Source organism: Ipomoea triloba, chromosome 4 (assembly GCF_003576645.1).
Source record: "Ipomoea triloba cultivar NCNSP0323 chromosome 4, ASM357664v1".
Taxonomy (NCBI): Eukaryota; Viridiplantae; Streptophyta; class Magnoliopsida; order Solanales; family Convolvulaceae; genus Ipomoea; species Ipomoea triloba.
Window position 1 is genome coordinate 2,900,866 of NC_044919.1, and position 24,713 is coordinate 2,925,578.

Sequence of the window (24,713 nt, forward strand, 5' to 3'; positions counted from 1 at the left end):
GCAGTGCAGAAAAGGATGTATTTGTGTCCCATTTCCCCTCTAGATCGAAGAATACTATACAAAAGTTCACTTTTGTATAAATAGTAATAACTTCTCTTGTAATTTTAGACAAGTAATCCACATTGAGAATGCCAAAGACATTGTGGTCTAGCGGCATCCGGTGTCCCGGTTAACACTCTCACATGGATGATGGAAGTGGGTTTGAACTCATTGTACTTCAGTAGGTTGAGAAAGTAGCTATGAACAGAGTCAAAATCCACATTGAGAATAGTTAAACGGTGTAAAACTCATACTCTATAGTTATAATATTTGACCTTTAGATCTTCACATCATTAAGATAATACGACTATAATAACATTCATGTTCTTCTGATTCATTACTTCTCGACAGTACACCTTATCAATAATCCAACAATTATGATTCTAAATGAAAGGATTTTGATGTGATTTGATATATATCTCATAAAATTTATTAATTTCTTGATCATAATCTATATACCTTAGGAATATATAATTCAATATTCGCATTAAAAAAGGACTACCAAGTTTGGCCTACAACTCTGATCTACATGATATTGTTATATATATTGGGCATGTTTCAGGTTTCCTTTTATCTTTTTTTTTTTCCTGATTAAAAAAATCAGGAAAAAGAAATGGTTAAGTCCAACTGAAGATTATTTAACTTTCTTTTCTCCCTACTCCTATCTGCCAAGTTGAAAATTCATGCTAAGAGAGGACGTGCAGTTAGCTATGGCACTTTTGAAACCCAGCTACATTTTACCAAATAAAAAGGAGACATTCATATATGATTCTAACTCTACGAGAAATTATTGAGTAATACTTAAATTAAAGTCAAATTTTACTCTTGCTAGAGCAAGATTTTAGGAAGATTGATGGAACCAACTGATTTGATCTTGTGTGACAGTTCATTTTTGTATTGCAAATTCATTTTTAGTATATTACATGTCAAATTGAATATACATGTCGTACACTAAAAATAAAATTACAATACATTAAAAATAAACTTGTATTAGTCCAAAATGGACCTCGATCGATCCAAATATATAAAAATTGCTACAATAATAAAACTTCCAACGTTATAGTTATATTAGCAACCCTCCTAAATTCCTAGGTTAAATAAGCAGTCATTTTTAATTTCTTGCCACTTGAATTGCAATGGAGTTTATATAGACAGCCATGAAATATAGTAGATAGCAAATGTTAGGTATAATGGTGGGTGATGTGTGTGTATATATATATATATATTGAAACAGACAAACACAATTCAGTAGTGATCTCATGATTACGATGTTTTCGACAGTGATTTTACTATACACACTACATGCATAATCGTGACAACAAGATCAAACTTGCCAATTAACTAGCTAATTTTACTTATTTATTTATTTATTTATTTATTTTTGTTTTATATGATGAATGAATGCATGTAGACTAAATTATAAATAATTAACTCTAATAATTAAGTACTAATTTTTTGTTTTACTTATCATTTTATTAAGTCAATTAGGCTTGTATGATTAAGCATATCTACCGTGAAACGAACTAGTATACACGTACATTGAATTGTTAAGAAGTTAGATGTTAAATGGTCTAGGTTTATGTAACCTCAGCTCGCTTATTTGTTTTCCAGTGAAGTAAATCGCATTAGGAAAATCATGTACTCTACTCACTTGACCATCCCTTTTGGGATAATTAATTTCATTTCCTTTCTTAAAAAAATCATTTCTTTTCTACTAAAAAGCACATACCATACATATCTATCAGCCAATGCGTTGCATGTGATCCACACAGATCATCAAAACATTTTTTTAATTAATTGCAATAATTCATATGTCATCACATACATATTCTTATTATTATTAATCCTAAGAGAATTGACTTAAAGCTATCTGTTTAGCTGTTCAGATTTGGATAAAGTTCGGAAAAAAGCAAAATCATGGGACAAAGGTTGTCGGTCTTTTATGCCTTAATTGTCGTTGTTTTAAGCCACGAAGTTAACCCACACAATCCCAATTAATTTAGTTATATTATTGACTTAATAATTACAGAGTTTTAAGTTTGATGTAGGTGAGACTGACTTATTAATTAGTCTTATTGATTTGAATCAGTTACCCATTAAAAACTTAAACTAATTTATTTGTCTTTTATTTTCTTGTGATTCTTTAACAGCTAGTTTAAGTTAGTTAGTTATGAACAACTTAGACATGTTTACTTATCTAATTTATTTTCTTATGGATTTTTACCGATTAAAGTTACAATTTTTTTTTTGAAAATACAATGTTGAATTTATTAATACACACTTCTAACAAACTTGTGATTTTCCCCTCAAATAGTAATGGTATGTTTTTATCGTCACACCAAAAAGAAAAATTAAAATTAAAATTGTTTGTAACTTAATGTCGGGAGAGAGAGAATTGACTTGGAAACATACTATCAACTTGGAAGCAAGTTATATCTTTTCTTCAAGTAACATACAGCTGATATAAACTGCTCCACTACACTGTCGGCGGCCAAGAAATTAAACAATGTCCAATCTTTAAGTCACAATAATATGAAAAATGTTATTGGCTTTTGTTGAAAGAGGATTAAAAGTTTGGGCTTGGGGGAGTACTTGTTACGATAAGGTAAGGATTTATTCTGGATTAGTGGTGTGAGATTTTTAGTTCTATATATAGCTACTTACTAGCTAGGTAGAGTGTAATTGTTAATTTGTTGCGAAGTATTTTTTTTTGATAATATGTGACTACTTATAGGTATATCCCTCGCTCGTACGATCACAAACCTGCTCGGTATATACGTATGTGGCCTAGAAGTCCTTTTCTCGAACACAACTGACCTCACTGAATCTAACCCGACCCGAGTGTAGTCAAGGAATAATTACAGGGAATTTAATAGTTACGCTCTATGCTCAGAACTTAGGAATCGACCTTGTATGGTCGGATGGTTTATCCCGAACAAAGACCTTCATTGTTTAAGGAGCACACCCGAACAAACCACATCACCCCGATCTTATCCTAATGATACGGCAATCAGGAATCTCCTTCCACGTGGACCTCTCGAGATTGTCCTTGTTCAAGACCGTGCATGCAGGACACGTGGTGCGCATGCCGGGCGCGCAACATGTGTCTCTTCCATGCCTTTATTGTCCTTGTTCAAGACCGTTCATGCATGCAGGACACGATTGTCCTTGTTCAAGACCGTGCATGCATGCAGGACACGTGGTGCACATGCCGGGCGCCCGACATGTGTCTCCTCCAGGCCTTTATATAAGGCGCCTTTATGGCCTAAAGAAGGGGCTTTTGAACTTTTTCACTAACAATATATCTTAGCTCGGGAACCTCCGACCCACCGTCTAAGCTATCTGAGCTCACATATCTACTTGGTAGACTATACGTAGGCATATTAGAGACCCTAGTGTATTTACCACGTCAACTACTTAGTAACAAAATTAATGTTTTGAAAACTTAGTGAGTATTGGTCACTCGAGAATATTTAATCTTGTAAGGTGATCCTTAGTTTATCCATGCGGGATTCATCGTGTCCCATGCTATTTAAGTTAGACCGTAATAAACTAGTGATGTGTTCGGCGTCTAAATTGTCACTGTCTAAAGTGCACCATTCATGTTATTTAATTTCACCTAATAGCGCGCAACATACATGATACTTGTTTTACTCTCTGATAACTCCGTTTTCAGCTCATGTTTTAGGTTACTTTCATTATATATAATTTGTTTCAGTTTGACATGTTGTCTCTTGCCTGCCCATTATGATTGTCAATTCGAAAAGTTACCCTATTTAATTAGAAATCTGTCTATGTATGCTTATTTTCAACTTCGTGAAACTCTCTTTTTCTTAGACTACTAATATGTTTCAATTTGACATGTTGTCTCTTGCCTGTTCATGATTCGCAATTCGAAAGGTTGCCCTATTTAAAATCTACCTATCTATACTTAATTTTTCAACTCTCTAAAGCATTTCATCAATTACATACTACCCTTCTTCGTCTTTGGGTGCCTAAGTATCCATCTGCGATTCACTCACCATTAATCTTGATTGAGGGTAATATTTTATTCTAAGCAAACCAAGTTGTACACTTACTAAATACACTGTAACCATCATTTCCATTAAAGTTTTAATTGAAAGGCAAGAAAGATTCCAAGTTGCTACATTGTGTGGTCAAAAGTGTCCAAGAACTGGAGACAAACCTTGCAAAATTACCTCTACCTACTAAATCTAATAATCTTGTTAATACAATCATTACTCTTAATTAAACCTTAATTGACATCTGCATTGTGTCATATGAAGTCATCACAAAACCCACACTCCAACACATGCACATATATATAAACCCCTAAACAGCCCAAACCTAAAACAAACACACCGAAACCAAAACCAAAGAAATGGCAACCTTAACCTTAAACTCCTCATGGTTTCTAAGGGTTCTCACAATCCTCATCACTGCATCATCTTCAACTTCCTTTGCTTTCTCAGATTCATCATTCCAAGAAAGTTTTTACCAATGTGTTTGTGTGAACTCTGACTTCACTGTGCCCTTCGGGGCGGCGTTCTTCGCCCCAAACAACGCTTCGTTTACTCCAATTCTCCAGTCGACGGCCCAGAACCTGAGGTGTCTGGTACCGTCTGTCCCGAAACCCAAACTTATTTTCACCCCATTGGTCGAATCCCACGTGCAGGCGGCGGTTATCTGCGCCAAGCAGCTTGGAGTTCAGCTCAGGGTCCGGAGCGGCGGCCATGATTATGAATGCCTGTCGTATATCTCCGAGATGGAGTCGCCGTTCGTGATTGTTGACCTGGCGAAGCTGAGGAGGGTTGAGGTGAATATAGAGGAGAACACGGCGTGGGCCCAGGCCGGGGCGACGGTCGGCGAAGTGTATTACCGGATTTCTCAGCAGAGCCGCACCCACGGCTTCCCGGCGGGGCTCTGCACCAGCCTGGGCATCGGCGGGCACATCACGGGCGGCGCGTACGGGTCCATGATGAGAAAATACGGCCTCGGAGCTGATAACGTGGAAGACGCGCGGATTGTCGATGTTAATGGAAAGATTCTCGACCGGCAAGCAATGGGGGAGGAGCTTTTCTGGGCTATCCGCGGCGGCGGCGGCGCTAGCTTCGGAATCATTCTTTCGTGGAAATTAAGGTTAGTGCCTGTCCTGGGCAACTTATCAGTTCACCATGTTAAGCTGTCAGTGAATTATGTGACTCATGTAAGAGCAACTGCTATCTGAAATTATTCTGTATTTATTTTCAAAAAAGGTTAGTGCCGGTTCCCTCCACCGTCACCGTTTTCACCGTTCCCAAAACCCTGGAAGACGGCGCTACCAAACTCCTATACAAGTGGCAAACCATCGCCGCCGATAAACTCGACGAGGATCTCTTCATCAGAGTCGTCATCTCCGCCGTGAACGCCGCCAAGAAAGGCCAGAGAACCATCCAAACCGCCTATAACGCCCTGTTTCTCGGCCAATCCGACCGTCTCCTCCAAATTATGACAAAAAATTTCCCAGAACTCGGATTAACCAAAAAAGACTGCCTCGAAATGACCTGGATCCAATCCATCCTCTACATCGCCGGATACCCAAGAAACACCCCGCCGGAAACTCTCCTCCAGGGCAAATCCCTCTTCAAGAACTTCTTCAAAGCCAAATCCGACTTCATAAGAGCCCCCATCCCAGAATCCGGCCTGGAAGGCCTCTGGAAACGCCTCCTCCAAGAAGACTCGCCGCTGCTGATCTGGAACCCGTACGGCGGCATGATGGCGAAGATTCCGGAAACCGAAACCCCATTCCCGCACCGGAAAGGCGTCATCTTCAAGATCCAATACTTAACCCTCTGGAACGACGCCTCGCCGGAATCGGAATCGAAGCACTACGATTGGATGAGGAAATTGTACAATTACATGGCCCCTTTCGCGTCCATGTTTCCCAGAGAGGCGTATGTGAATTACAGGGATCTTGATTTGGGAATGAGTAAGGGCGGGAATGAGAGCTTTATCCAAGCTATGGCGTGGGGGAATAAGTATTTTAAGATGGAGAATTTTGATAGATTGGTTCGGGTGAAGAGCAGAGTTGATCCGGATAACTTTTTCAGGCATGAACAGAGTATCCCCACGCTTCCTTTGTCCATGGAGGAGCGTGGATTGGGGAAGACGATGATCCATTGAATTTGAAGTATATATTTATGTATTCCTAGTTTATTAGCTGATTTTTATTTTAATTTCATGGGTCCTATGTTCTTATGCTCCAAATGCCCATCGCTTATGTCATGCTCTTTAATTTGTAATACCATATGTAAAGTGTATAATGCTTGAAAGAAAATTTGAAAGTTTTCCCTCCGTTTAAGAGTGGTTATGCATTCTTGCCAACACTCACTTTATCCAGATTATCATACGTCAGAATCATATTTCATCTATGTAGTCAGTTTTTTTTCTCTTTATGTGTGTGTATACATAAGTGTTACAACCAATCGTAATTGTCTCTAAGCTATATAATACTCTCTCTGTCATATTTTATGTGTCGAAGATTAACGTGGTTTGACTAAAGTTATTTTTAATTCAATTTTTCATTATATTAAGTTTAGTATTAGTATACAAAATTTATATATTTAGAAACTACACTAAAAATACTAATAAACACAGTAGAAAGAGTTTGTTTGACTAATAGATAGTGAGTAGGACAGATAAACTGGGTTTGGGGGAGTACAAAACTTCTTACTTATAGCCACAAGTTTGTTTCTTACCAACGTCATCTTGGTTAAAGTTGTCAAACAAGATTTTTTAAAAATGATTTATCTCATATAGGAGCGGAATTTATTTAGTGCGCATTCTTTAATAGTGATTATAGGTTTTCTATCATTCAAAAAAAAATATTTGCCTTAGTATCGACTGATGCTCCATTAGTATATTGCATTATAAGCAATTCTCCACATTGGTTTAGTGGACATGATACACGGAGTAGAATAGGTGTGCTTGTCTACTCAATACGTGTCAACATAGCTGCCACTTTATTGACGCTACATTTGAGAGTTTCATAAACTTGTGACATATATACAATATAATTTTATTTCAAAAAAGTATATATATATACGATATAATTTTCGTTTTAAAATTTGAATTCATGACCAAAGGGTTGTAACCTCAACTCCTCAAGGTTCTTGTAACTTGAATAATTAATGAGTGAGGATAATCTCAACTGAGTTAGTTAAATAGTGGCTCGATAATCATAAGGTTTTAAGTTAACTTAGATTGTTTCACTCAATGCATATACGCAGCATACCATGCATATATTTATTACATGATCGAGGTTGAACTTATGTATGTCCGCGTCTTGTTAAAGGATTCTGTACAATATTTTTCCTAAATCTCTAAGCATGATTCGAGTCGAATCTAAATTAGTCATACATTAATGGAAATATTGAATATTATATGAAAAAGAAAATAGAAGAAGACAGCTCAAGTCACCTAAAGTGGGTCATTTAAAGGAATAGTATTGAGCATTAGAAATTTTGGAACCTTGAAGATTGGTGCATTACCACAAAAGTGAAAATAGTACAGTGGTGTCTCTTCTCCAACTAACAACAACAAAACATAAGACAATCATATATATGTGCCTATTGGGCTATAAATAGCATGATGTACTATACACATATTCCATATATATTTCAAAAGGCTAGTGGGTTGCTCTCATTTCACACTTACAAGAAAGATTGTAAGCAAAGGCAACAATTCTGCTAACAATTATGCATATGAAGTAGTGGGCATTGGGTGCAGTCTACAGTTTGAACTTGTAATATCTTTATTATGCCCATACAATTAAGTCCATGGTCCACATTTCCTTTAGATAATTTCCACATTGTGTCACCTTTTTCTTTCATGGCATGCATAATAAATAAATAAATAAAATAAAAAAATAAATTTTCTAAAGAGCTACCATCGATTCACACTCAACTAATGTCAATCAAATTCCACCAATAGGAGTTTAAAATACTTGTAACCCAAACATGGGCCGACATTATTAATTTCTAAAGTTATTTAATCAGCACATATATTAGCATATCAATGAATATGTTTGACAGAACATACAAACCTAATTCTGCTTTAGAGATCCCCTAATTGCGTCAACTAAGTGGAAGTGGGGATCCGAGATCCCTAAACAATCTGCTTCTTACAATTTTCTAGAGAGCTACTATCGAATCACTCTCAATTAAGCCAATTAAAAAATTTCGTTATATGGCACTTTTTTTAGTTGGTCTACCTAAAAACCAACACTCAAAATTATATGCCGAATTCCATCGAGAGGTCCATGTGATTCAAACACTTGTAACCCAAGTATGAGATTTTCAATTTTCAAAATCTTCCAATATACACACATATTATACTTGATGGGATAATCTCATCACATTTCAAAATGTCTCCAATTACCTTAACTAAGTCGAACTAGGAATCTCTTGCCTATCCATTAATTTTTTATAATTTTTTGCGTAACTTCTATCGAATCCGTCTTTATTAAACTCGTCCAAAGAATTAACTCAATGAATAACACTTTTCTTAGTTGGTCTACCCAGAAACCAACACCCAAAGTTATCAGAAAAAAGATGCGTCCATTCAGAACAAAAGTGTTTGATAATGTGAAGCTTTAAAAGCCTAATGATTGATGACTTTAATTAGTGCTTAATTGTCACGCTCAAATTAATGGACCCTAAAATGGGCTTAGTGATTGGATCAAACTAAACAGATTATTCCTTCTTAGTCACCCTCCAATTAATCACCCTCTAGCTAATCTCTTCATCATGGGAACTAATTAAACAAACTGGATGGCATGACAAAACACTAACATGCGATGGTTGGTTTCATGTGACATTCATTAATTAGTGTGATGTTTTTTTTTTTCTGTGTTGTCTTTTCTTAATTTTGAGGGTAGGGCAGAAAGGTGGTGAAGTGTGTAGAGTGTTACTTTTGGTGAGAATCTAAGAAAGTAATGGCCAATATTGCTAAAGACTATTAAATCTGAAAAGAAGAAAAAGTGATTGTTTGGGTGAGTGGCGCCTTCCTCTCAACAAAATTGTCACGGGGCGTTTTATCTTGGTATTAGAATAAAGTCACCAAACTTTCTTCTCAAAAGGTTGAATCTCCAACCCCAAAGGTCTTTACGTCCCATTTAAAATGTGACCAATTTAGTTGTTCATGGGGTCAAAGTGACTGGACTTGAAAAAAGTATAGTGTAGTTTTTATATTAAAAGATCACAATTTTAATTATTATCAACGTTTTTTTTAGTTGAATTAATCACATGAAGTCTTATTCAAAAAAAAGTCACATAAAGTCTTTTTAATGTATTTATCTCTCATGTATAGTTTGATGGCTATTATATAAGAGCAACACTCTTAGCTTGTGTAGTAGATGAATGTTTCCTTCATCATTTAATAAAAAGAATCAAACTGATTGAAACCAAAAATAATGATTGTTGGTTAGCCTCAAAGTTTTAGAAAAAACATACTTTTCCTTATTTGATTAATGGAGAATTTATTGCAATGGAAAATAAATTTCTCGATTTTGAAAAATGAATTCGTTGGTTTTGTTAAGTATTTAATTTTTCACACAATTTTGGGAGAAATGAATAGAACATGAATTTTTATATTATCTTTATTATGTAAGGGAGTCTTTATATTAATTATTTTCAAAAACTTATTATCCACAGATCAAATAATGAATTAAATATTTTGATTTAAGTAATTTCTTTTATATAAAATTGAATTCTTGAATTAAAAAAGTTTGTAAATAGATTTCTGAATTTGAAAAAAAAAATAATCAATTAAACTATTTTTATAGGTTAGTAACATTTTGCCCTTACAAATGAATGATTTAGCCATTTCATTCTTATGTGACATCCTATATGATGGCTTCAGTGTCATCATAACAACAACAATAACAACTAACTTTAATTTTAATATGACTTTTTTTATAATTATTTTCTTTAGAAATTGTTTTAAAAAAAAAAAAATTGAAGGCATGCATAGATTAATGGATGCCTTCATTTCCTCCTATGTTTCCAGATCTGGATACAAAAGAGGCTTCTTTTGTTTCATGACTTGTTTGTATCCCAATGGAGACAAACAGACCACCTCTACAGATGGAGACCTTCATTGCCTTTCATCAAGGTTTATTAATAGTTGAGAGTTTTAATTTTTTTTAAGATCAAATTTATAATCATTGCAAATTTTAAATTTGTAATATTTATAAAATTGATTCAATCTTTTTTTTTTTTACAGCATTCAGCTGTTAATTTACCTAAATAAATACATCATATCAATTTTCACTTTTAATCTTAGAACTTGTTCTCACTTCTCATCTGAATCATCTCACACATATATACAACGATATTGGATTCCATTATTGGCATGACATTCTGGCTTTTTGGTAATGGACTATTAAATGGGATGATATTTACACATATATATGGTCCCCAGGCCAACAGATAGATATATATATATAGGAAAGTGGGGGTTGTTTTGTCAATGATTTCTCATTTCCCATTGGATTAATTAGTGTTTAATTAATAGCTAAAATCTAATCATCTTCCATTTTACATATTATTATATATATTCCACTGACAAATACTCTTTAAAGAATAAAAGACCTAGGATTCCAATGTAACACCTCAGAAAGATTAGATTCCATTCTGGAATATGTTTGTTCTTTTATGTATGCGGTATCTATGAATTCATGGTGTTGCTATGTTAACCTCACTGTTCAAATTTGTATAACAGTAAACTTGATATCTACTTTCCTCTCTTTTTCGTGACGAGAAAAACACATAGTCATTTCTAAAAATGTGCACAAAATAAATCTTACTCTTATATAATAACTCACAAATAACACAAGAGATATAAACCGCACTAGGAAGATCATGTGCGACGGGCTTGATTAAGAACGTCTTAACAATAATCAAATTCATGACCTTCAAATATAAAAATCATGCACCACGTCCACTCACTTAGCCACCACTTTTAGGGTAAACTTGATATCTCTTCGTTACGAGATCTATTAGCATTTTTTTATAATTTTTAAATTTAATTTTTTTTTGTATTTAATATACTTTTAATATAAATTTTACATATTAATTTTAAATTTAATATTATAAATAGTTAAATTATAAATAAATTCTGTAAAATCTCGTTAATTGAATTCTAACACATAAAATGGAGTATCATTTTCCGTAAATTTGGCAGTAAAGCCATAAAGAATGTACTACAATGAACAAGTGGTGATGACATAAGTTCCCAGTTGATGAGGAAATAGTAAATGCACGTCTGACGATTGGTAAAGGAATGCAGCCTTTTTGCATTGAAATCCGAGGCAAAATCGCGTCGTAAATCTCGCGATTTTTTACTTTTTTTTTTTCTTTCGAAAGAGATAAGAGATATATACAGACCGAATAATCGCGATAAAACGTCACTTTCAATTTGGTGAACCGCATGCCATGCCGTATTTTTATTTCAGAATTCTTCTTTCTTCTTTTCTCCCTGCTTGCTTCTGAGCTCCTGCCTGTCAGTTACGTTACGTTGCATGTCAACGTAACAGATTACTCATAACCCCGTTTTGTTAATTCTAGACTTCTAGTCGGCAGGGAAGTTTTTTATATTAATTTATTTATTATAGAGATATAGTATGTTTTTTATTAGTGTTATTGACTCTATTAAAATGTAATATTAATTTTATAATTTTTATATTTGTTAGAGTTCAAAGAGTTATTAGTTGACCATCGGAGTTCAGTGCTGACATTTACTCAAGAAGAACTACACAGGTAGTATTTGAACAAAAGGTGTTTGATTGCTTTGTTGGTATGAAATTTCATTGTATTAAAATTAATATTTTTTTTTTGGTGGGTTGGGGAAGAATATAATGTTGAGAGTTTTAGTTAAAATTGATTTGGATGGTAATGGTCGTAGATAATTATGGGAAGTCATGGCAAGGATCGTTTTGAGAATGAAGGGTTATGGGGCTTTGGTTACAAGGTTGAAGGTTGGTTGAATATTCAGTTTCATAGCTCAATTTTGCGTTGTTTATTATAGTTTTCAACTCTTTATTTATGCTAGGAGGGATATTTCGTCGGATTGAGTTAGAAAGTGATTATATGAGCGCATTGAGAAGGATTCATACTATGGAAAATTGAACAATTTGCTCAAATTGAATTAGAATATGGTTTCTTTGCTCCCATTAATGAATGTTCATAACATGGATGACCAATTGGACCTTGACAATTCCTTAATTCGTGTAGTTAGCCCTTAAGTAAAAATAGAGCCAACACAACAAAGTTTTAATTTATTTATTGAGATGTTAAATTTTAAGTTTAAAGCTAGTAGAATTCTTAAAAGTAAAACAATATAATTAAATAAATAAAAATAAAAAAAAAGAGGGGAAGAAAGTAACTGTATCATTATTTGATGGACATAATCTACACATTTGTGTGAATCATAAATAGAAATATATTTTAAATATATTAAAAGTATATTATTTGTATACATAAAATATATTTATGTGAATCATAAATAAAAAATATATATATTTCAAATATATTAAAAGTATATTATTTGTATAATATTATTTGTTTACCATTATACACGATTCCTTGTTTTCTCATATTGATAAGAATATTATATATTTTATATAAAGAGAGGCAACTTTCTAGTGCCCATCCAGAATTATTTTCAATTGTCCGAATAATTTAATATTTAAAATACTGTATTTTATTATTTTCACCAAAAAGTAAAAAGTAAACGAGAAAATCAGAAGTATATTCATCAACCCCCCGCCTTAAAGATTTTCTCACTCATCATTTTCACGTCTCGTCCTTTTTATCTCCAATTTCTCACGAAACTATCACTTTCACCGCTTTAGGGCCCACGAACCCGCAATGACTACTTTGCCCCAAACACCTCACCTAATTTACCACAAGATGCCCCAGGAAGTCTACACGGCGGCCCGCCGGACCCCGTCTTATCGTGAAATTAAGATTTATGAACAATTGAAATTCCGATGAACAGCACAATCAAAAACTATTGAAATTACTAATTAGCAATCGTGAAGCTACAAATCTTTTATCTATCAATTCGAAGAAAAAAAAAGTGAAAAATCTGAAATAAGATTAATCATCCCATGAATAACAATCGCTAGAGCGAGATTTTATCATCACAACAATTTAATTACGAATTTCTCTCACTTTTTTCGATTCATTTTCACTCCCTAGAGAGCAACAAACAAGAGCGGAAACAGCTGCGGAGATCGATGGAGGTATCGATCTCCCTTCCCCAGCTACGTTCCGTTTCCAACCCCAAATCCAGTAGATACGCCGTGTTATTTCGTGTTTCCACCTTCAGAGTTTGAAGATCTTCGCGGCCCTCACGACAGGATTCTCCCTCGCGATGGCCTCCCGGCCGGCGGCTTTGTAGTCGTAACTGCAGTCGTGTCGGTCGGAGTACCGGTGCTCTCCGCAGAAGAGCTCGCCGCACCGGCAACGGAATCCGGTCAAGCCGACCTTCCTCCGGCAGCCGGAGCAACGGTTCACCTCTCTCTTAGCAGGAGCCGGCGAGCTCTCTCCGGTTTTCTCGTCGCTTTTGTCCGTCGTATCCTCCAGCTTCTTCAGATCTGGAACCGTCCTCCCGGGAGACGTCCTCCGGAAGGTAGATCTAGGCGACTTCTCGGCGAACTTGTGCGGAATCGGCACCGTTGACGCCGCGACGGAGCTGGAGGTAGACGCCGCGGTGTTGGCGTTGAAGCACTTCTGACACATGCCGTTCGTGGCCGGGCTCCCGGTCACGCCGCAGTTGTTGACGCACGGCGTTATGGTCTCAGGTACCACCTTGAACTCCGTCTCCTCCTTCTCCGTCTTCTGTACCATTTTCACAACAACAAAAATTTCTCAAACAAAAAAAAAAAAAAAACGATTTCTGTATCAACAATTATAGAGAGAGAGAGCTGAGGTTGAAGAAACGAAGAGAGAGAGAGAGATATAGGAAGCGAGTCGGATTTGGGTTGGGTTTGAGGAGACGAGAGGAGATTTAAGGGGGGGAGAGAGGTCGGTAATGGCGATAGAATAATGGCCTCATTAGGGACGCGTATCACGCAAATTGGAGGCCGCTGTGTGGACCAAACTGCCCTTGTTACTTTTACGTAATTACGCCAATTTGGTGGTGGTCGTACTTGGGCGGTTCTAGATTAGCTCTGACGTGTTATTTACTTAAGCGTCACATTTCTGGATATTTTAATATTTGTTTCCTTCGGGGGACCCTTCACATATACCGTATAATATAATATACTAATATTCTTAATATTTTTATGTCCGATACTCCTAACATAAATTAATTGATAATAAAAATACGGTTTAAAATTCGAGAGCTTTTGAATGAAATAATATAATATTATGACTTGTCTGTCTTTGTCCACAATCTACTACAATAATATAATATTGTTACTATTTATATGTACGGTAATATTTACATAAATTAACAGATGATAGAAATACGAATTAGAGCTTGTGAGTAAAGTTAGTGTTTATATATTTGGTTGTATAATTGTCTGTCACGTAATAATCTAAACCATAATGAATTTAGAGCTGCTAAGTGATTGTAGGTGATTATTTTTGTAAAAGTAAAATGACCTCACACTGTAAATGACCATATGAATCAAACATGCCAAAAGAGTTGAATACGAATGGTTGAATATGCCAACCCGTATTAGGTACCCGATAATAAAATAATAAAAACTCCACCAAATATAATATAATATATATAAATACATAAATGTAAATACGGAGCAATTGGATATATTTTTATACAGCCTGGATGAGTTAGGAAAGTGACCACTCCTATGCGAAGGACATCTTTATATTTTCTGGAATAATAATAGTGCTTTTTTCAAAAAATATATACTCCGTATTATATTAAATATTATCTCAAAAAATTATAATAATAATATATGGAGTATTGATTTATTAATAGTTAAAATAATATAAGATTTAGTGAAAAAAAGAAAACTAAAACTTATTTTAATCATTTTTAAATATGATTATTTATCCTCTACTCACCATACCATCGCTGGCTCAACTACAAGGATAACAATAGTTTTGACTTTTGAGTAGTCTCATACATTCACCCTCCAACTCTCCAAGTCTACAAATGTGAAATTTTATATTTTGACCTTTTTAAGATAATAAATGAATAAACTACGATGATTCAATGACATATTAGATAAGATTATATAAGGATCAATATTTGATGCTTTACAAAGAACTCACTATATTATGTGAAATTCTCACATTGCAATTTGCGACTCTCAGGGTTTGATCATGTATCAATTATTATTGCCCATAATTATCACTAAGGAACCAATTGAGTTATCCGTGTGAGTTCAGTCTATTATTTACTCTCTTATTTAGACTTTATTTTTGTTTTTATTTTTATTGTTGATTTTTTAAATGTTATATTAAAGGATTGGGTAGGATAGTTGTATAATTTTAAAATTCAATTCTAACCTGCCACCCATTACAATTGAAATTTTTATATCATAGCCCATCAAGGGATCAACTGCCCATAATCGCTTTACATAAATTGACCCCTGCAACTTGCATGACAATTGAGAAATGACTGAACTCACCATTAGCTAATTATATATATCATATATGATCCACGATTCCACATCAATTGGGATGTTTCATGCATTAGATATGTAATGTTAATTACATATAATTAGAACAGGAATTTTATGAAAAAATTAATATCCAACTTAATCATTAATTATAATAATTTTTTAATATTTAGTCTTAAATGATTTTTTATTTTTTTTTTGCTTAATAGGTCATCGACTTTAATAGGTTTACACTGTTGAATAATTTGTTAAGATAATATGGTAATTTCACCTATATTAATACTCAATTCAGTCATCAATTATAATAGTTTTACACAAATTAGTCTTCGACTCTAGGTTTTACCAAATTTAGTTCTCGACTATATTGATTTTTATCGATTTAGTCATTTATTCTAACAATCGATGACTCAATTGGGTAAACCATCGAAATTGAGGATCAATTAAGCATAAAAAGTTGTTTAGGACTTGATCGATTGTATATTCGGCATGGGTCCTATAGATCGGCCAAAGATAGTAGTTGGATCAATCAAGTCCAAGAAAGATACACGAGCAACTTAAGTGTTTATTAAGGATTGAACTTATTATTCATAATGTAATAAAGATTGTGGCTTATTATTTCTAATGTAGTAGGACTAGGGTTATTCACATGCAATATTCAGCAATACAATAGATATTTACTCTCTCATATTTTCTCTCTATACTTTTCATATACTCGTTGTTTTAACAATTGTATTACCCAAAGGTCATAAAATTAATAAAATTAAATTAAAAATTTAGTATAATCGATAACTAAATTAGGTATTAATTCTTTTATGAAAATTTATATTAATACTCGTAAAATTTGTAATTTCCCATGCGTAAGGATATTGAACAGTGATATATATAATATCTCCATCAAATATGGGATTGTGAATTATCACAACTATTGGGATTATTGCATATGGTTGACATCACTTGATCTAAGGAACAAAGGCTAGCATGGTTTCTTATTTTCACTATATATAAAGGCAAAACAGTCAATAATGTCACAAGGGAAAGTGGGACACGACTTGCTTTCTTCTTTCCTAATCCACCGTGTTAATTAAAACTTTAATTACTCCTAATCTTTCAGCGCGTGAGAATTGTTCCTCCGCGTTTTAACTACCCATTTAGAGGGCAATTTCGACAATTCAATGACGCCCCTCCTCCCAAGTCTCTTACCCCACCACCCATCAGCGGCTCATTCACTAGCGGCGCTTTAGCCGCCCAACCTGACCGTCTCTTTCTCAACTTTCGAGTCGGCGGCTTGCTCAAGCCTTTGCTTTTTCATGCGGTTGTGTGGGGCCAGTCAAGTTTTGGGTCCCACTCTTCCTCCCCTTTCTATCCCTCTCGCTTTCACGTGCTGTAAACTGCGGGCCCTACCTCCAGCAGTATAATTTACATTTATCGAGAAAGAAAGTTTATCGTGTTAATTGACACTCACGTCAATAATATCATATACGGAGTAACATTTTATATATTATGGAGTACATTTTGTTCATTGGATATTATCAATATTGATATCCATAGTTTTTAGTTCAATTAAGTCTATTGTATATTAGTATATGATTATTTCTGATATTATTAACATTGTTTTGGTCAGTATTGTTAAAAAAAATCTTATAAATTGAACAATATTACACTTACTTTTTCTTTATATTTCATATATTTTTTAAAGATTCTATCTACCAAAAAAATATATATATATATTTTTAAAGATTCTATTTAAATTTTAAAAATTCTACTTAAACATAAGATAAGTTAATTGAGCATATATATTACAAGAGTAATTTTCTCTAAAAGTACACTACTTAACGTTTTTTATGAATAAACCAACAAAAAAAAAGGTAAAATAAGTCATTTAAATTGTGTAAATAGTTGTCAAGACATTGTAGTCTAATGGTACCAATGTTGCACTCTCATATGAGAGGTTGTAGACTCTTTGTGCTTAAGTAGTTATGAACAGATATTGCATTGTAACTGAGTCAGTAGTATTCAAAAAAAATTGTGTGAATAATACAATTAAATTCTCTTAATTTAAAAAAATTGTATACATGCCCATTAATTCATTTAAAAATGTACAATTAGGTCTTAAATTGACTTATTCATCAGTGTACTATTGGCGTAACTAATGTGATAATTTTATAAACAATTGAGAGATCACGAATAGTGATTTTCCCTTATATAAATTATATAAAGTATATATTTTATAAATTTTATAATATTATAATTACAAAATAAAAATATTACATGTAAATTATATTAATATTAAATATAAATTAAATAAATTATAAATATATATTAAAAATTAAAATCTAAAGTTAAAATACTAATAAGTAGGCTGACGGACTGGCCCGTAAACTCATTCAACAACAAGTTGGGTTGAGATTTTCACAACACGTGTAAAAAAATAGGTTGGGCAGCTTATGGACAAACTCGAGACAGGTTAGCCCATATGAATCGAGCTAGCATGTTTTGACAGCGTTAAGTGTAGTTGGTGAAAAATTAATAATAATTTGTTAAATATGTAACTTTATAGTTCAATTATATTCTTTTATCGATTTAACTTTTAAGGGTTCTCAATGGGTTTTTTTTTTTTGGTTAGCTAGGGATTTGAATTACATTATTTCATCCACTTGAGAGTTTATTTGACTTATTTACACAGGTGAAAGATTGGCTCTTTTGAATAAAGTTTGATAACAATTCAACAATAAATTTATTAAAATGTAATGTGATTATCAAATATTGTGATGTCGGGTCAATAAACAATGCGGATCCTAGATCACAATTGTGTCAAATCATGATGTGCATTTCCGAAGCACAGATGAAGTGATAGCGAAGCATATGCCCACTGTTACAGCTACGGCACAACTAAGCCTTTTCTAATTCAAGGATTGCTGACGGCAAAAAAAATATGTATATATAAAACTTTTAATCATGTCCGTCCATTCTGAAATGAAATCCACATGGGGTGTGCAATCGAATGACAATAGATCACAGCACTACTGACTCTGTTACAATATAGTATTAAGACTCGAACTCACAATTGACTCCATTAAGGCTCGAACCCACTCTCATCAATCCATGTGAAAGTGTTAACTAGAACACCAGATGCTACTAGACCATAAGGTCTTTGGCTGAGGTTTTACTCTTTTTTTTTTTTTTTAAAAACAAGGTTTTACTCTTTAATTATGAGTGAAGTGACAAATTTGGTCTTCGACATTAGGCTTCGTTTCAACTTGATGAAAATTCCAAAAACTCTTATTATTCAAGAGGTAAAGTAAGAAATTTACATCTTATTATTCTTTTTAGGGAAAATGGTCAAATAGGCCCCTAAACATTTCGCGAAAAGTCAATTAAGCCCACGAACTTTTTAAAAGTGCAATTAAACACATAAACATACAATTTTGGGTCATCTGACCCCATTAACCGGTTACCACTCGTCTAAGTGTCGGTAAATGCCTCCATGGCACGCCACATAAGCTTTGTTTTGGGTATTTGACTAGCCACATAAGCATAAGTTAAAAAAAATAAATTAAATTAAAAGGAATTCTTGCTGCCTCCGCTCATCAGATGTACCAACAGGAGGAAGAAGAACACTAAGCAGTGATATATCTAATCTAACATGGAGGAAAATTACAGGTTTTACTTAACTGTACATAAACTAGAGAAATTTCCAAAGCAAAGATCCTTTGTCTTTGTTTTTCCCTGTTCTACTATGAAGATATGTACATAAACGTCAGAAAATCACAAAATTTGAAAAGATGATTATCGCTAAGAACGATATGAATTAGTGCCGGAGTGATACCCACTCGGAGTCCGATTCGGGGTCGCCCAAGAAATCGAGCTAAGGGCACCAGAACCAGCAGCCTTCTTCTTCGAATTCCCAGAAGCAGGGACCAACTGGAAGCCGATCTAACCAGTGTCCTGAGAACCCTATCCATCACCTACCCTCGCCTCGGAGGGAGCATCTGACTCAATCTACTTTGGGTTTATTGCTGCCGGTACTCCATCTCCCAGATTCCGGCGGTGGTGGAGCGACGGTGGTGGACGGTGATTGTGCGACGAAGTGAGATGGTGGTGCGATTAGGGTTGGGCGATTTTTTTTTATCCATTACTCAAATGAAAATATCATCTTGTAAGGAATATGCCTGTTATGTCTCTCTTTCTTTGTCATCTTCTTCTTGATCATGAAGACCTTGTGCGACGGCATTTTCAAAGAAGCAGGAGCTTGGCGTGGCAGAGTTTTGAGGGAGACAACAGCTTTATTAAGAATTAGGTTTGACTAGACGATGTTGCACATTTCTTATTTTATTTTCTTTAATTTAATTTATTTTTCTAACTTATGCTTATGTGTCCAGTCAAATACCCAAAACAAAGCTTATGTGGCGTGCCATGGAGGCATTAACCGACACTTAGACGAGTGGTAACTGGTTAATGGGGTCAGACGACCCAAAATCGTATATTTATGTGTTTAATTGCACTTTTAAAAAGTTCGTAGGCCTAATTGACTTTTCACGAAATGTTTAGGGGTCTATTTGACCCTTTTCCCTTCTTTTTATATTGAAATTACTTTTGTAGTATTATTTTTTTTTACTTCTCAACCTCTTATTTCGACGTTCTTAACTCTAAAAAGCATTTCAATAATAGGAAGTTGATTTTTCAATACAAACAAAGGAACGAAATGTGAATTTAATACTTTACAAATTTCGTCATGTTGAAATGAAAATGTAATGTTAGAATTACAAATTTCGTCATGTTGAAATGAAAATGTAATGTTAGAAAAACTTGACTAATAAGTAATAACTCAGGGGTAAAAACATTACAAATTTCGTCATGTTGAAATGACTCAGGGGTAAAAACATTACAAATTTCGTCATGTTGAAATGAAAATGTAATGTTAGAAAAACTTGACTAATAAGTAATAACTCAGGGGTAAAAACAACTCATAGATCAAATGTCATTTTTCCAACTATATTTATATTGCATTTATGGTGGGTCTCCAATAGATGAACCGATTTTCAATGTATTCATACTTATCCGCAATTGACAAAATTGTCTTACTATTAATTTTTCCTTTGTTTGAATTGGTTTATGAAAACGACTAGTTCTGAGGTATATGAAATTAATGTATATGAAACACGAATAGTTCAGCAATTCTAAGAAATTAAATAGAGTTGGTGTATAACCAAAAGATTGAAATTAAATAAACTTTACAAAGCAGTGTATATAGAAGGCTAATCACAAGAATGTCAATAAACCAAGCCACTAAATAAGCAAAGTGCAGATGAAGCCATAACATGATGCACTAAACTGATAACAAGAAATTGAAAACCTTGATTTCTTGAATAGATGCCATATCAGACCTCTCTTTCATCCCCCCTCCCTAGATTTTGTCGAGCTTTTTAGCCTTAACAACCGGGTTGGCTTTGGATATGGAATCCTGAGCTGCCTTCTGATAATCGAACTGGCATTCGTGTTTGTCAGAGTAGCGATGAACCGAGCAGAAGAGATTCCCGCACCGACAGCTGAAACCCGTTAGCCCCACTCGCTTCCTGCAGGCGCTGCACCTTTTCGGACCGTCCTTCGTGTTCTCACCGCCATTGTTCTCGGGTTGTGTGGGAGAGACTTGGGCAGTTACTGCACTGGACTCTGCAGAACCGTCGTGGGAGCTTACTGCGACAACATCTACGGACTTCCCGCCGCCATTCATGATACTCTCGATGGATGAAGCGGCGAGCCTAGCCTGCTCTTGCTTCAAGACTGTGTCCTTGTAGCATTTAGAACACATGTTCATGGTCGCTACGGTTCCAAAGAACCCACAGTTGTTGACGCAAAGGACGGGAGCTTGGATGCCAGCTTCGTTCTGCTCCATGTCTTTGAAATTTCCTGCATCACAATTACTTCTTTAATAAAGAATGACTGGTTAATCATATCTACCGAGAGGATGCAAATATCAGGCCTCTCTTTCATCCCAGAAAATTAGTACCAAACGATAAGCAATGCAAATAAACTTATGATAAGTCATCAAATCCTTGGATACAAAGATGCATATATACACACAGAGAGTGCATCTTACAGATAAACTCGATGGGATTTATATGTTCTTTATTTCTCCAATACATATTTGTGTTTCAAGAGTCTAGCAAAATGAAATTACCCATTTAAAAACAAAATTTGCTTTCTTGGTAACAGCAAACTAAAAACACATTTAGTGGAGGGCAACCCAGCCGAGTTGGTCGGGCAGGCAATTGGCTTGGTAACCAACTAACCACAAGGTTCCAAACTCAACACCCCATGGGAGTCACATATTGGCCTTCTTAGTTTGAGCCGAAGAGTTATGAACAGTTTAGGCAATCTAGGCTGATTTACCTCCTAGTGGTCCTTTGCTGGCTAGGGTCACAAACTTCACCCAAAGTTCCCTTTCGGGTAGGGGCTACAGTTCTCCCATAAATCAAAAACACATTCACTAGGACCATAAAGCCAATGACTAACTTGAAAATTAACAGTTTAACACTTGATGCTGAACAGTTAAAATAATACAATGCATAAGCATTTAACAAAAGCAGGCAGCATCCTTCACAACTGTAAACCATTTTCTATGACCGTGGGATAATCATGAAACACATTACAGTAAAAATAGCAAGCCTCATCTAATTTTTAAAGAAAAGCTTTCATTAAGGTGATGACAGCATGCAAGTTTCTTAAGCTATATGTTGATACATAAACCATTCATGTTTCATAGTTAAGGAGCTAATCATGGGAATCATCTAAGCACACTCGAGAGATGAGATAAGATCTTAAAAGTTCATAGTCAATATAATTGAAGCATCAACTAAAAGCCTAAGCTGATAGTTGGATTGCACATTTATATGGTTATATATTATATGCTCAACAAATATAATGTTAAAGTCTATATGTATCACAACTCCAGATCAGCACAACCCCACAACTCCACATATATTACTCAATCTTGAATGCTCAATGTAACAATGTTATAACACAAACTTGCAAAACTCAAACATCCTTTTCACTTTCTCAACACACAGACAGTTAATGAAGCACAAAACAAAAACAGACAACAAAAACAGACAACAAAAAGAGGAAAGAATTCATGGTTTACACACAACACATAAGAGTTACTTAAGCATATCACACTATTCATCCCCTACAAAGTCTAAATCACTTCAAATTCAGCCACTATAGATTCCTTGTAAAATATAAACATAAACAAAAACTCACCTGTTCGCCTGAGGAGACAAATAAAAGATCTTTCGTGTAGAAAACTGTGAACCCTACAGAACAAAAGACAGCATAATCATACAATAAATTAGCAAAAAAAAAAAAAAAAGTTTAGTAATGTAAAGCAAACATACAAACATAAATACAAAACAGACAGAACACCCAACAGCCCAAACAATCATATCTGAAATCTATACAATAGATTAGCAGAACAGAGAAAATAGTTCTAATTTAACAAAAAGCAAAAAAAAAAAAAAAAAAAAAAAAAAAAAAAAAAAAAAAAAAAAAAAAAAAAAAAAAAAAAAAAAAAAAAAAAAAAAAAAAAAAAAAATTCATAGTCAATATAATTGAAGGCATCAACTAAAAGCCTAAGCTGATAGTTGGATTGCACATTTATATGTTATATATTATATGCTCAACAAATATAATGTTAAAGTCTATATGTATCACAACTCCAGATCAGCACAACCCCACAACTCCACATATATTACTCAATCTTGAATGCTCAATGTAACAATGATAACACAAAACTTGCAAAACTCAAACATCCTTTTCACTTTCTCAACACACGACAGTTAATGAAGCACAAACAAAACAGACAAAAAAACAACAACAAAAAGAGGAATTCATGGTTTACACACAACACATAAGAGTTACTTAAGCATATCACACTATTTCATCCCCCTACAAAGTCTAAATCACTTCAAATTCAGCCACTATAGATTCCTTGTAAAATATAAACATAAACAAAAACTCACCTGTTCGCCCTGAGGAGACAAATAAAAGATCTTTCGTGTAGAAAACTGTGAACCCTACAGAACAAAAGACAGCATAATCATACAATAAATTAGCAAAAAAAAAAAAAAAAGTTTAGTAATGTAAAGCAAACATACAAACATAATACAAAACAGACAGAACACCCAACAGCCCAAACAATCATATCTGAAATCTATACAATAGATTAGCAGAACAGAGAAAATAGTTCTAATTTAAAAAAAAAAAAAAAAAAAAAAAAAACAAAACAAAACAAAACAAAACAAAAAACAAAAAAAAAACAAAACAAAACAAAAACAAAAAACAATGCGAACGAACATCAACAGCACAAACGACAGCATCTGAAATCCGTAGAATAAAGTGGGAAAGCGAAGCGAAAATTTTGAAATTTAAAGCAAGAACAGTAAAGCTGGAATCTCAATCACACCGTCAAATCAAACAACAGACATCGAACAATGTAAATATGTACAAGTTTATCATCATCATCATCGTATCGTATAAGACTATAAGGAGAGGGGGATACGGAAACAAACCCTAGGAGGAGCGAACAGGAAAAGGGCTTGAAAAGCTTTAGGCTTGGAAGGACCAGAAGAAACTGGAAACAGAGGGCGTGGCCGAATGGGAGATTTATAGTCCTACGTTAGATGGACGAGGAGAGAATGACATCTGTTTGGGGTTTAATCTAAGGTTTTCTAGTACTTATAAAACACTTCAAGTTTAACCTTTTTTTTTTAACACTCCTAATTTTTAGGATGTAGTAATTCTTTTATATTTTCTCAAATTTTTTAGTTCAAAAAATCAATGCTCTTGTGGAATTAATTTATTTAAATATTGAAATATAATTTTTATATTTTATTGTTTTTGTAAACTAAGAGAAAAGGAAAAGAAAAAGAATATAATTATTATTTTATTAGTTACATATCCCGTTCCCTATGGAACAGGAATCATATCCTTCCAACTTTCACTACATGAATCAACTAATATTTATAACCTTTTATGAGTT

General features: G+C 34.1%; 3 protein-coding genes across 3 annotated transcripts; 1 reads left to right on the top strand and 2 right to left on the bottom strand.

The window, feature by feature from the left end:
• Nucleotides 1–4,399: 4,399 nt before the first annotated feature.
• LOC116014862 (berberine bridge enzyme-like 13) lies at nucleotides 4,400–6,379 on the top strand. Its single transcript, XM_031254818.1, has 2 exons — nucleotides 4,400–5,178; nucleotides 5,295–6,379. Exons 1-2 carry the CDS (start codon nucleotides 4,421–4,423, stop codon nucleotides 6,199–6,201), a joined length of 1,665 nt encoding a protein of 554 aa, XP_031110678.1. The 5' UTR covers nucleotides 4,400–4,420; the 3' UTR covers nucleotides 6,202–6,379.
• A 6,691-nt stretch (nucleotides 6,380–13,070) lies between these two features.
• Nucleotides 13,071–14,089, bottom strand: LOC116017772 (zinc finger A20 and AN1 domain-containing stress-associated protein 5-like). Its single transcript, XM_031258407.1, has one exon. The coding sequence runs from the start codon at nucleotides 13,929–13,931 to the stop codon at nucleotides 13,407–13,409; it is 525 nt and encodes a 174-aa protein (XP_031114267.1). The 5' UTR covers nucleotides 13,932–14,089; the 3' UTR covers nucleotides 13,071–13,406.
• Nucleotides 14,090–20,851: 6,762 nt separating this feature from the next.
• On the bottom strand, nucleotides 20,852–24,348 carry LOC116015028 (zinc finger A20 and AN1 domain-containing stress-associated protein 4-like). Its single transcript, XM_031255012.1, has 3 exons — nucleotides 24,244–24,348; nucleotides 22,937–22,989; nucleotides 20,852–21,583 (listed from the first exon to the last, which is right to left on the bottom strand). The coding sequence occupies exon 3, from the start codon at nucleotides 21,567–21,569 to the stop codon at nucleotides 21,081–21,083; it is 489 nt and encodes a 162-aa protein (XP_031110872.1). The 5' UTR covers nucleotides 21,570–21,583; nucleotides 22,937–22,989; nucleotides 24,244–24,348; the 3' UTR covers nucleotides 20,852–21,080.
• Between the last annotated feature and the right edge of the window lie 365 nt (nucleotides 24,349–24,713).

Bases quoted from the DNA above. Each gene is read 5' to 3' on its own strand.
- LOC116014862 (XM_031254818.1), top strand. From the start codon at position 4,421: ATGGCAACCTTAACCTTAAACTCCTCATGGTTTCTAAGGGTTCTCACA. The intron at 5,179-5,294 runs GTTAGTGCCTGT...TTTTCAAAAAAG, and splicing joins ATTCTTTCGTGGAAATTAAG to GTTAGTGCCGGTTCCCTCCA.
- LOC116017772 (XM_031258407.1), bottom strand. From the start codon at position 13,931: ATGGTACAGAAGACGGAGAAGGAGGAGACGGAGTTCAAGGTGGTACCT.
- LOC116015028 (XM_031255012.1), bottom strand. From the start codon at position 21,569: ATGGAGCAGAACGAAGCTGGCATCCAAGCTCCCGTCCTTTGCGTCAAC.